General features: G+C 39.4%; 1 protein-coding gene across 1 annotated transcript in view; it reads right to left on the bottom strand.

Annotated features, from left to right (window-relative positions):
* LOC127380409 (dynein axonemal heavy chain 5-like) overlaps positions 1-12681 on the bottom strand; it is a 157763-nt gene that overhangs the window by 82807 nt on the left and 62275 nt on the right. The window contains exons 45-47 of the mRNA XM_051609233.1: positions 11837-12026; positions 5866-6083; positions 4672-4983 (exon numbers count right to left, since the gene is read on the bottom strand). Of these exons, the coding sequence (XP_051465193.1) occupies positions 4672-4983; positions 5866-6083; positions 11837-12026 (720 nt within the window). The remainder of the gene's footprint in view (positions 1-4671; positions 4984-5865; positions 6084-11836; positions 12027-12681) is intronic.

Below are 12681 nucleotides of genomic sequence, written 5' to 3' on the forward strand. Positions count from 1 at the left end.
TTTTTACCCATCCTCTTGACTTCCATCTCACTAGAACAGCGGGTAACACAAACAACAAAGATAAATATTATGAGAAAAAAAACAACCCTCACTTAAGCCTTTTGATCTAGAATAGAGCTCATGGCTAAATGGTCTGAGAAAGAAGGCAGTTTGGATGTGGGCATACAGAAGAACATTTTTTGTTCAGAAGTGCTTCCTTGTGTTGCTTTTTGTGGCTTATCCTCTAAAATGCATGTTTTGCCTCCAGAAGTACTCCTCAAGTGACTAATTAGGGGGCTGTGGGTTCCTCAAGGAATAGGTGGAAATAAGTTACTGAAAGCAGTGTGTGAGATTTGCCTCTAAAAACCTTTAAAATTTGGACCTAAATCTCTTTGAGATTCAGTTTCCTCATCTTTAAAATAGACTAGATGTTCCACAGGGCACTGCAAATTGTTTAATAATTGATTTGAGACACTCAGGATACAGATATTTCATGAGTCAAAGTAGTCTGTACTTTCAAGAGCCCAATTTTCACCAGCAGAGTTTTATGGTACTTATGATTCCAGTGAGGTTTGAGTAATTCTTGTTCTTTGAGTTTATGGGGGGGGGGAAAGGTCCATATACTCTAATACTTCAGTACTACCATTTATAAAACAATACATGGCAGAAAGAAGGATGAAAGATCAATATAGCAATTAGCATGAATTAACTACTTCTCTACTGTATTTTGTTTAGACAGAGGGTCTGGAAAAATTAGTTGGGCCATGATAAATTGTAAAATATTTGGATCAGGAATTTGCTATCCCTCAAGAGGAGACTGCAAAATTGAGATGGTAAAAACTCACATGAGAAAAGACCCTTTCACACAGTGTACAGCCACTGTGGAACTCACTGGACTTTGGAACGCTCTTTAGGACAAGAAGCTGGCAACATGGAACACTCCCAAAGGGTTTAGACAAGCACAAGAACAATTACATGGGGCAAAGTTATTAGTATTTGTAATATTAACTTGAACATCAGCATTTAAATACTAAAGCTAAGAAACCCTTTGGACTGTATATTTAACTCCATGCTTCAGAGGCAACAGCAGCCTTTACCCAAATAAGATTAGGGTAAGATTTAATGTAGAGGGAGGAATAAGACACGTGATGATTCTGCTGGTTTTAGGACTGCTTTGAAGCCTCCAGAACAGGTTCATAAATGATCCACAACACAAATACAGGCTGGGGGAAAGAATGGCTAGAGAGCAGTCTTGAGGAGAAGGACTTGGGGGTGGTAGTTGATGAGAAGCTCAACATGAGTTGCCAGTGTGTGCTGGAGCCCAGAGAGCAACTGCATCCTGGGCTGCATCAAGAGAAGTGTGGCCAGCAGGGCCAGGGAGGTGATTCTGCCCCTCTGCTCTGCTCTGGTGAAACCCCACCTGGAGTACTGTGTACAGTTCTGGGGCCCTCAGCACAAGAAAGGTATAGACCTGTTGGAGAGGGTCCAGAGAAGGGCCACCAAGATGATCAGAGGGCTGGGGCACCTCTGCTATGAAGACAGGCTGAGAGAGTTGGGGCTGTTCAGCCTGGAGAAGAGAAGGCTCCAAGGAGACCTTATAGCAGCCTTCCAGTACCTGAAGGGGCTACAGGAAAGCTGGGGAGGGACTTTTCATCAGAGAAGATCGTGATAAGACAAGGGTAATGGTTTGAAACTGAGAGAGGGGAGATTTAGGTTAGATGTTAGGAAGAAATTCTTCACTCTAAGGGTGGTGAGGAACTGAAATGGGTTGCCCAGGGAGGTTGTTGATGCCCCCTCCCTGGAGGTTTTTAAGGCCAGGTTGGACGAGGTTTTGTGTAACCTGGTCTAGTGGTAGGGTTCCCTGCTCATGGCAGAGGGTTGGAACTTGATGGTCTTTAGGGTCCCTTCCAACCTTAATGATTCTATGAAAAAAAAGAAAAGGAAAGGAACTGTGATTGAAAAATTACTAGATTTTTTTCATTTAAACCATACGTAGATATGCTGAAACTTACATTACTCATATAACATCCATCACTAGTTTGAGCTTCACACTTTTCAGACAAGGTAAATAATGCCACTCAGGTAATTATTATCATTATTTCAGTTCTTTGAAACTGTCTCAGACAATTACTTCCATCAACTAAGCAATTCTATTGCTTACAAGCAGCAGCAGCATTCACACACAAGAAATTGGCAGTATAGCTTCTAAATTTAAGAGAGACTCTAGATGGGTATGGGAGTTTACCTGAAATTACTCCTAAGCAGAAAATGTTATTGAGAAGAAAGAAACAGGAAAGGGAGGGTGAAAGACCAACCCCTCAAATCACTGTTTTAAAAATTCCTGTGGAAAAATAAAGGACTGAAAGATAATCTCAAGGGGTTTTTTGGGGGTGTTGTTGTTTTAGGAGGTGGTTTTTTTTTTTGAGCCAGGAAGAAGCCAATTTTCCTTTTACTGATCTGTTTAAATTTATCCTTGTCTTTTGGACTACCTCTCATCTTTTATATAAAAAATATTAATTACAGTGGAATTTATAATATACATTAAAAGAATAAATACATTATTTCCACTGGTTCACAAATATTATTCTCTGGTGCTTTCTTCTACATTACTGCTACTTACTGTACCTTCCTTAATAGTGATTTTATCCAATATGCAGACTTTTAGTGACAAATATTCTTTTTATAAGCATAAATAATCAGTGTTTCTTGTAAGCAAATTGAAATTATTGTAACAGTTGTCTTACATTTGTTTTGGTTGAATTTAGATTGATTTCAAAAGTTCTCTATATGTATACTTAAGGACTGATTCTCCTTAGTTGCTATTTCCATCTATAGCCCAATCTTAATTTTATTCTAAAAAATATTATATTTTTAAGCTGCTTACATCCATGCTTTTCTTAATACTAGCATTAAATTCACCAAGGTCTGTATTTGGGGTTTGACTGCCACTGTTGATATATCTTATTTCAAAAATTTTCTTTTGGCATTTATTTATTTTTTTCCTATATGGGGGGAAAACAGTAACTGTAAAAACACCTGGCTACAAAAGCAGTGTTACCCTCATCTGTAACATCACTGTTATTGTTTCTATTATTTGGGAAGAAAAGATAGCTCATTAAAAGTGAAAGAAAACTGACAGCATGACAGCTTTCATTTACATTTCAATATTTTCAAATGCAGCCTTCAGCACAGAACTAACTCCCTATTTCACTGCATTTTCATCTCTCAATCTGATAAAATACATATTTTTCTTGATTTTATTGCTATTGCTTCAGGCTTGGGTATTTTAAATGTTGTTATTATGTTTTCAGAGTAAGTTGTAACACAAAATATAAATAGAATTGTGGCAAAGAAGCAGTAAATTGACCCATACATACATTACTTGGAAACATATTTTAAAATTCATTATTGGAATTGTTTCTCTTGCTGCTGCAGTAAATACTATGTCATATAGTTATGTTTTGGAGGTAGAACAAAATGAATAGCTTGTTAAAGATTGGGTTTTAAGTAAATAGGCAGTGAAATAAAACATCTGTAAGAAGACATTTGTTAACATCCAAGGCATTTCAAAACTGTATTAATCATTGCATTTATCATTATTTATAAATAAACTTCCTGACATGTCACTCAAAGTTCATTAAAAACTGCATTTGTAAAACCCAACAAGGATGAAAAATGTCACAGGATAAGTCCCTGTGAAATCTCACACGTTACACAGTAAACTGGCAGGAGAGAGTCAAAGTATGGTATATAAGACAGTTGCATTTGTTCCACAGCTGTTGAGGAAATCAGAAGATAACAACACTGAAACATTGCACAACAATAACTATTTAAAAAAAAAAATCAAAGAAAAAGTTAGAATGTCAGTGTAAATGGAAACAGTGTATTTCTGAGATCATGCTTTTAGATCCACTATTGAGTACAACCATCCATAGTATTAATTAAGCCTTGGTAATGATTCACTATGCTAAGGCAAGATGTAGGGGGGAAAAATGTTCCAAATTCTCCCTTTGGATCTGCTGACTGAGCATGATTTAGTCAGAGAATGTATCAAAGAGATGCCATCTCAAAAATCTCCTTCAGATCAGAATCATGAATCATAAAACCAGAAAAGACCACCACAGTCACCTCTGCTGAGCTTCAGAACACCACAGAGCATAGAACTGCTTTTAAGTAATCTGAACTATCAAATGTCTTTTCAAAATAACTAATGGGCCAAAGGCATTCTTGTTGCAGCGGAAATTGAGAAAGATTCCATCAGAGTGAACCTAGCTTATTTTCTTTCTGAATTTACTTCTTTAATTATTTTTTTTTTTAAAAAAGGAAGTTTATCCACTCCCCTTGCGTGTTCTAATAAGAATTAAAATTTCAGAAACAATTACAGCCAGAGAATATCTCTGTTTTGCCAACATAAATTATAAAATAATCACAGATTTAACAATTCATTGCCAACTAACCTATGCAGACAAAATAAAGCATCCAAATTATTCATCTGCTATAGTTGCACTCATTCATTAATGTCAGAGGTAATTTTCTCTCTTTTTTGAAAAAAATCCTTCATCCTCATTATATTGCATAAACAAAGAGAAGTAAATAATTGAAAAAACACTGAGGAGGAAACAATGCTTCATTAAATTAAGAATAAGAAATGCAATATTATTGGTTTTTTTCTCAAGTTGTTGAATTAAGTACCTGAAATACAGCATTAAAGCAGTTCCATAGGATATCGGAGTATGCAGTAGGTAGTGTTTGCAGCCAAGCTCTTAAAATAGGCTTCCAATCTAACACTGAAGAACTCATGAAGACCATCCCATTACGAGAAACTGTTGCAGGGGAAGCATTGTCAATGTTGTGAGGTTCAAAAATAATTTTGCAGTTGGGGGACATTGGAATACGATCTCCATTGGCCAAAGTAAGGGTCTTATTATCATCCAGAACAGAGTTCAGATTTTCAATCCATATTGCATCAACAGGGCCATCCAAAACTATCCAGATATGCTCACCCTAAAAAAAAGTAAGACAGAAACACAAGCAACTTTATATGCATTGACCAAAAATATACATTTATTTAATCTCAGAAAACATACTCTTGGATCTTGTGCTGATTAGCTCAGCCTGAACTGCAGTTTTTACAATTTGCTCAGTGATTTTGATCCTTCTTTTGTTACCCTGTGTCACACCAAGAAGTCTATTAATGAATAGTGACAAAAATTAATTTGGGCTATTCTAAGCATAACGCTGTCCCTTTCTGCTACAAATGTACATCAGCCAGACCAGCATTCATCAAGGTGGATAAAAACATTAAACACAGTCACAAACATGGGTAGTCAGTCTTTGTGGGATGTTACCTAAGTATTTCACAAAAGGCTTCCCATTTTCCAAGTGAGAATTGAATAAAACTCCTGAAGATTTGAGTGTAATTAAGATTCCATGAAACATTATCTGCAGGTTTCATAAAAGAATTAGGAAATTACTATACTGATTTCTTACCAGAGCCTCTTACATTCTGATATAATTAGTGAAATCAAGTGGCAATGACATAAAACCAGACAGGAGAACATTAACGTTCCTGTCCTCACATCAAAACATGAGCAGCCCTTGCTTTTTCATTTGAATGGTAGAACTACCTGCTTAAAAAAGGAAGCAAAACTCTAAAACCTGTTCCAATTTAGTTCTGAAACTTCAAGTACTTGGGAAGCCTGGTGCTCTCTGGCATATACACGTAATTGTGACTCTGGAGTACACTGAGCTATTCAGACACAAAGCAAAACTAACACTGTATTCTTCCATTTGATTTTATATTGTAAGATCTTTCACATAAATGACAGGTAATGAGACCTTATAGAAACAATGTTAAACGCCCTTATTAACTATCATATCCATTACCTTCTTTGCTTTTAAAGTTTTTCTCCATAATGTAGAGAAAATACCATCTGTCCAGTCATTTGTAGCAACATCGAGGGTACCAAACATCTGGGAAGCTGTGATTGCCTTTGGGTTCATTCTCATCTCTTTATGAGGAGCACCACAGTCTGTCATTGCTTTCATTAAAATATTAATGCATTTTGTCTTTCCTGCACCAGTTGGACCTAGAGTCATCATGCCTTAAAACAATACAAACGTGGTTTAAAATGAAATGTCAAAATGTCATGCTACCATTTAACGGCTCTTTGCATCAATGATCCTTACTTTATTTTTATCAAAAGTCAATACCAAAAAAAAGATGTCTCTCACTCCACTTACTGAATATTGACTGAAATGGAATTTCAAAACATTATTAAAAGACCTCTATAAATGTCTGCTCTATTATGACCATAGGCCTATGTGGGTCTGCATCCTCCCTCAGGCAATTCTGTTCCTTTTTCTAATTGGAAAAGGCAACGGCCTTGTGATGTTTGCATGCAATGACATTGACATGACTGGTAGTAAACAAAAGCACTACCTTATAAATGTATTTAATGAGTAGTTCCCAATGACATTATCAAATCAAGTGTACCTTTCTGAAGCAAAAATAACAAAAATATGTACCTTTATCCATCCATGCTGACATTTATTACATTATTCTTATATAAAAAACAGTTAAAAGCAACCACACTTTTAATTTTATCAGTGTATTGCCTGAGGAAAAGAAGCCATGTCTTCAATAAAACAATATAATCCTTAGTCGGTTTTGAAAACCTCTTCAACAAAGGTACAGAACAAACAGTCACAAACCTAAGCCAGAACAATACAGATTGCCTATAAAACTAAAGGAAACTCAATGTTCCCAAAACCAGTTTGGAGACCCAGACAATCACTTGCTTGTGACACGTGTTACATATGGAGAGATCTAATACAAGCTCCTCAGTGTTAATGACATAGCCTGACTGCTGGTTTCAACAGCACTTAGATCAAAACTGTTATGCAAAAGAAATTCCAAGATCCATGCACTGTATCTCCATGCATATACATGGTGTGCATGAGCAGTCCATTTCCCTACGTTGTCTCTATTTCAACCATGAGAAGTAATGCAGCTTACAGATTTTTCCTCATTATTTGAAATCCCATGGTGATCTCTAGGTCACCAGAGCCAATGAGTAGGACAAATGGAAGTCAGAAAAACAGAGATCTTTCTCCCTCAATGCAACAATTTGTATCATAGAAAGGCCCTGAGAATCCAAGTGTTAAGCCTATTGGAGCTGCACAACAGCTGGGAACAGCAGGAACATGTAGAAAGAAGAGGCATCTAAACAATATGCCACAGTGGATCCTGGAGATTTTGGGGGAGCAGTGGTCTGCGGTGTCTCACAGACCAAACAGCTCCTTCCAAGAGGCACATTTAATCATGACTGAAATGATTGAAACTTTCATGGTTCCTATATAGATACAGGTGTTATGATTTGATATGGAACATTGAATCCAGTGAGCTGGATGTAAATCACAGCACAAAGTTAAGCAGTTCTGTCCAACCAATGATCTCAACCAAACCTTTGAGGTATTAAGCTCTCAGACTGTGCTATGCAAATGCTTCCTTTTATTTGTTTCATTAGTTTAAGCTTACTATTCTCTTATTCTGACATGAAAAGGGAGAATAAAAAGCATTACATCTTCACATATCTTTGCTTTGAAAAGTCATGGAGAAAAGCAGAGGTGCCTGAGGACTGGAGGAAAGTCAATGTCACTCCAGTCTTCATAAGGAGCAAGAAAGAGAATCCCAGGAAACTACAGGCCAGTCAGCCTCACCTCCATCCCTTGAGAGGTGATGAAACAGCTCATTCTGGATGTCATCTCTAAGCATGTGGAGGTAAAGAACATTGTTAGGGGTAGTCAGTATTAATTCACCAAGGGGAAATCATGCTTGACCAATCTGATAGCCTTCTATGATGGTATGATTGGCTGGATAGATGAGGGGAGAACAGTGGATGTGACAACCTCAATTTCAGCAATACTTTTGACACTGTCTCCCCTAACATCCTCACAGATAAGCTTAGGAAGTGTGGGTTAGATGAGTGGGCAGTGAGGTGGACTGAGAACTGGCTGAATGGCAAAACTCAGAGGATTGTGATCAGTGATGCAGTCTAGGTGAAGGCCTATACTTAGTGGTGTTCCCCAGGGGTCAGCACTGGGCCAAGTTGTTCAATATATTCATCAATGACTTGGACAAAGGGACAGAGTCAGCAGACTCCGAGTCAGACCCTCAGCAAATTTGCTGACGATACAAAACTGAGAGGAGTGAGACCTGGACAGGTTAGAGAGTTGGGCATACAGGAACCTACAGTTAAACAAAGGCAAGTGTAGGGTCCTGCAGCCAGGGAGAAGTAAGCCCATATACCAGGACAGGTTAGGGTTTAACTTACTGGAAAGCAGTTCTGTGGAGAAGAACCTGGGACTCCTGATGGACAAGTTAATAAGCAATATGCCCTTGTAGCCAAGAAGGCCAATGGCACCCTGGGATGCATTTAAAAGAGCGTTGCCAGCAAGTTGAGGAAGGTTATGAGGCAACATCTGGAGTAGCGTGCCCAGTTCTGGGCTCTCCAGTACAAGACAAGCAACTACTGGAAAGAGTTCAGCAGAGGGCTACGAAGATTACTAGGGAACTGTAGCACCTCTCTTATGAGGAAAGGCTGAGCAACCTGGGTCTAGAGGACTAGGATGAAATCTTATCAATGCTTGTAAGTATCTAAAGAGCAGGTGTCAAGAGGATGAGGCAAGACTCTTCTCAGTGGTGCCCAGCGATAGGATAAGGGGCAACGGGCACAAACTGGAACACAGGATGTTTCATCTGAACATGAGGAAAAACTTCTTTACTTTGAAGTGAAAGAGCACTGGAACAGACTTCCCAGAGAAGTGGTGGAGTCTTCTCTGAAGGTAGTCAAAACCTACTTGGACGTGGTCCTGTGCAACCTGCTCTAGGTGAACCCATTATAGCACAGTGTTGGACTAGATTATCTCCAGAGGATCCTTCCAGCCCCTACCATTGTATGATTCTATGAAATGGCCAGAATTGAACACAAAGAACAAAACTTGGAATTATACTTCATGCTTGGTAGAATCAATTAAAATAAAGGTTTTAGAGGTTATTTTTTTGTAAGCTTCTTAGCATCATAATCCCACAGTAACATTAAACACAAGCTTCATAACTGAACTATGTCTAAGGACAGCAACTATTTTCATAACACAGAACAAAATTGGCTATTTATGAATTCACAGAATCACAGAATCATTCTGGTTGGAAAAGACTCTCAAGATCATGAACTCCAACTGTTAACCTAACTCTACCAATTCCATTGCTAAACATATTCCTAAGCACCACACTTACAAAACTTTTAAACACCTCCAGGGATGGTGACTCAACCACTTCCCTGGGCAGCCTCTTCCAGTTTAAGAACCCTTTCAGTGAAGATGTTTCTTCTAACACCCAATCTAAATCTCCCCTGGTGCAGCTTGAGGCAATTTCCTCTTGTCTTGTTGCTTGTTACTAGGGAGAAGAGACCAACACCCACTTTGCTACAACCTTCTTTCAGGTACTTGTAGAGAGCAATGAGGTCTCCCCTCAGCCTCCTTTTCTCCAGATTAAACAATCTCAGTTCCCTCAGATGGTACTCGTAAGACTTGTTCTTCAGACCCTTCACCAGCTTTGTTGCTCTGGACTCCCTCCAGCACCTCGATGTCTTTCTTGTAGTGGGGGACTCAAAACTGAACATGGTACCAAGGTGCAACCCCACCAATGCCAAGTACAGGTAGACAATCACTTCCCTACTCCTACTGACCACACTATTTCTGATACAAGCCACGATGCTGTTGGCCACCTTGGCCACCTGGACACCCTGCTGACTCATGTTCAGCCAGCTGTTGACCAGCACCCTCAGGTCCTTTTCCTGGGCAGCTTTTCAGCCACTCTTCCCAAAGCTTGTAGCAGTGCATCGGGTTGTTGTGACCCAAGTCCGGGACCCAGCACTTGGCCTTATTGAGCCTCATACAACTGGCCTCAGCCCATCAATCCAGCCTGCCCAGGTCCCTCTGTACAGCCTTCATACCCTCAAGCAGATCAACACTCCCTCCCAACTGTCATCTGCAAACTTACTGAGGGTGCACTCAAGCCCCCCATCCAGTTCATTGAGAAAGATATTAAAGAGAACTGGCCCAAGTACTGAGCCCTGGGGAGCACCACTTGTAACTGGCAGCCAGTTGGATTTAACTCTATTTACCACAGCTCTCTGGGTCCAGCCAGTTTTTAACCCAGTGAAGAGTAAACCCATCCGAGCCATATGCAGCCAGTCTCTCCAGGAGAATGCTGTGAGTAACTGTGTCAAAGGCTTTACTGAAGGCCAGGTAAAACAACATCTACAGCCTTTCCCTCTTCCACTAGCAGGTCCCCTTTTCATAGAAGGAGATCAGGTTAGTCAAGCAGGACCCAGCTTTCAGGAACCCATGCTGACTGGGCCTGATCACCTGGTTGTCCTGCACATGCTACATAATGGCAGTCAATGGCACTCTGCTCCATAACCTTCTGTGGCACCAGGGTCAGACTAACAAGCCTGTCCTCCTTCTGGTCCCTCTTGTAGATGGGGGTCACATTTGTGAATCTTCAGTCTACTGGACTGCAGTTAGCCAGGACTGCTGGTTAATGTTGGAAAGTGGCTTGATGAGCATTTCTGCCAACTCCCTCAGTACTCTTGGGTGTATCCCATCTAGCCTCATGTTTGTCTTAGTGGTGCAACAGGTCTCTAAATATCTCCTCTTGGATTATGAGGGCTTCAAACTGCTCCCTGTCCCTGTCTTCCAGCTCAGGGGACTGGCTACCCAGAGAACAACTGCTTCTAATACCAAAGACTGAGGTAAAGAAGGCATAAAGCACCTCAGCCTTCTCCTCATCCTTGATCATTATGTTTCCCCCTGCATCCATTAAAGGACAGGGATTCTCCTTACTCCTTTTTTTGCTAATATATTTATAGAAGAAATTCTTACTAGCTTTGATAACCGCAGCCAGATTAATTTCAAGTTGGGCTTTGGCCCTTCTAATGTTCTCCCTGCTTAGCCTCATGACGTCTTTGTGGTCCTCCTGAGTGGCCTGCCCCTTTTTCCAAAGGTCATAAACTCCTTTTTCTCTTGAGTTGCCACCATATTTCTATTCAGCCATGTGGTCTTCTTCACTGCTGACTCATCTTTTGGCACAGGGGGACAGTCTGCTCCTATGCTTTTTCCTTCTTGAAGAATGTCCTGCCTTCCTGGACTCCTTTGTCCTTCAGGACTGCTTCCCAAGGGACTTTGTCAACCAATCTCCAAGACAGGTCAAAGCAAGTAACCCTTGCATCTTTGTTGCCACATGGATCTCATCCCCTGTCTCTAATGAAATGGCAGACCAAAAGACCTCACTAGAGCACCATCCCTCAAATAATCGTGTGCAGGCCCCAGGCTTATTTCTGGCAAGCCCAGTTTTGTGCCCTTCACCCTTCAAATCTAGATTAAAGTCTCTGGACAAGCCCTGCTAGCTCTTGTGCCAGGATCCTCTTCCCCCTTTGAGACAGGTACACCCTGTCTGTTGCCAGCAGGCCTGGTATCATGTAAATCAATTGCAATGCATACTCTGTGTTTTAACTTTTCTCATAGAAATGTTAGTGCCTGAAGGCCACGTTCATATTTCCCATAAAAATGTAATACAACAAAGTTAAAATCTCACCATGTGTGCATTGCATGCCAAAAAGAAGTCGTAACAGCTTCCTAGCAAAATAACCACATAGGCTTTAAAAAGTACATCTGTTCAACTTTACAATACTTTGTGTGTGTGTGTGTGTGAAAATAATTTGCATTCTTTAGAACATGATATAAAAAACCTATTGCTTTAATGCAGTCTCAAAAACTCATCTAGCATGCTAACCGTGTCGGACTTGTTGAGTTTCATACAGCTGAATGAGTTTAAGAATCCATGGTGGATGATGGATAAGCCCTGCTTTCTCTGCCTGTTGCTGAATGGCTGACTGTAGTTGAGGATACCCAGCTTTATCCAGAGTAATTCCAGGGAATAGGTCATTAATGAGACTCATAAATAAAGGTTCATCTTCATCCACCTGCCAAAGACAAAGGAAAATACATTATTTATTCATTGAAATTATTATTACAGCTGTAAACAATCTTCAAGAATACACCATTTAAAAGATGGCAGTAGAAAACCTTGTCTTTTCCAAAGCAAATATTGTAGTTATGAACCAGTTTTATTAAGTGAATTTCATACAACACAATCACAAGTAGTAATTTCTAAGTTAAATACTTCAAGCTTCTAAAAATGCTAACATTTTAAGACAGTTTTCTTCATTACATACACACACATTTCTTCATTGGTCAGATAAACCAGCAATATTTATTCAAACTGTATTTTGCCTTTGATTTTTTTGTTATTTTTTTTCTTCTGTAAGCCAATGAAGCATGTCTGTAGGCTTCAACACATGTACCAACAGGCTGAATAGATTAATAGCAGAAACAGAGTAATTGGTTCCATCACAGAACTGGCTCCCAAGGTACATACACAGAGTCTAGATATCCTATAACCTTTGAATTACAACAATAAAAAGAAATATGAATACTTTAAATAGTAATATCAAAAGAGATTAGACTATACAAGTAGGCATTAACTGCTTTCAATTACCTTACTCACTGCAATTCTTATGGTGTTCTGAAAAGGCAACAGAATCCCAAGGAATTTATAAATAGAAATTTTGGATTAAG

The sequence above is a fragment of the Apus apus genome, chromosome 2, assembly GCF_020740795.1.
Source record: "Apus apus isolate bApuApu2 chromosome 2, bApuApu2.pri.cur, whole genome shotgun sequence".
Lineage (NCBI taxonomy): Eukaryota > Metazoa > Chordata > Aves > Apodiformes > Apodidae > Apus > Apus apus.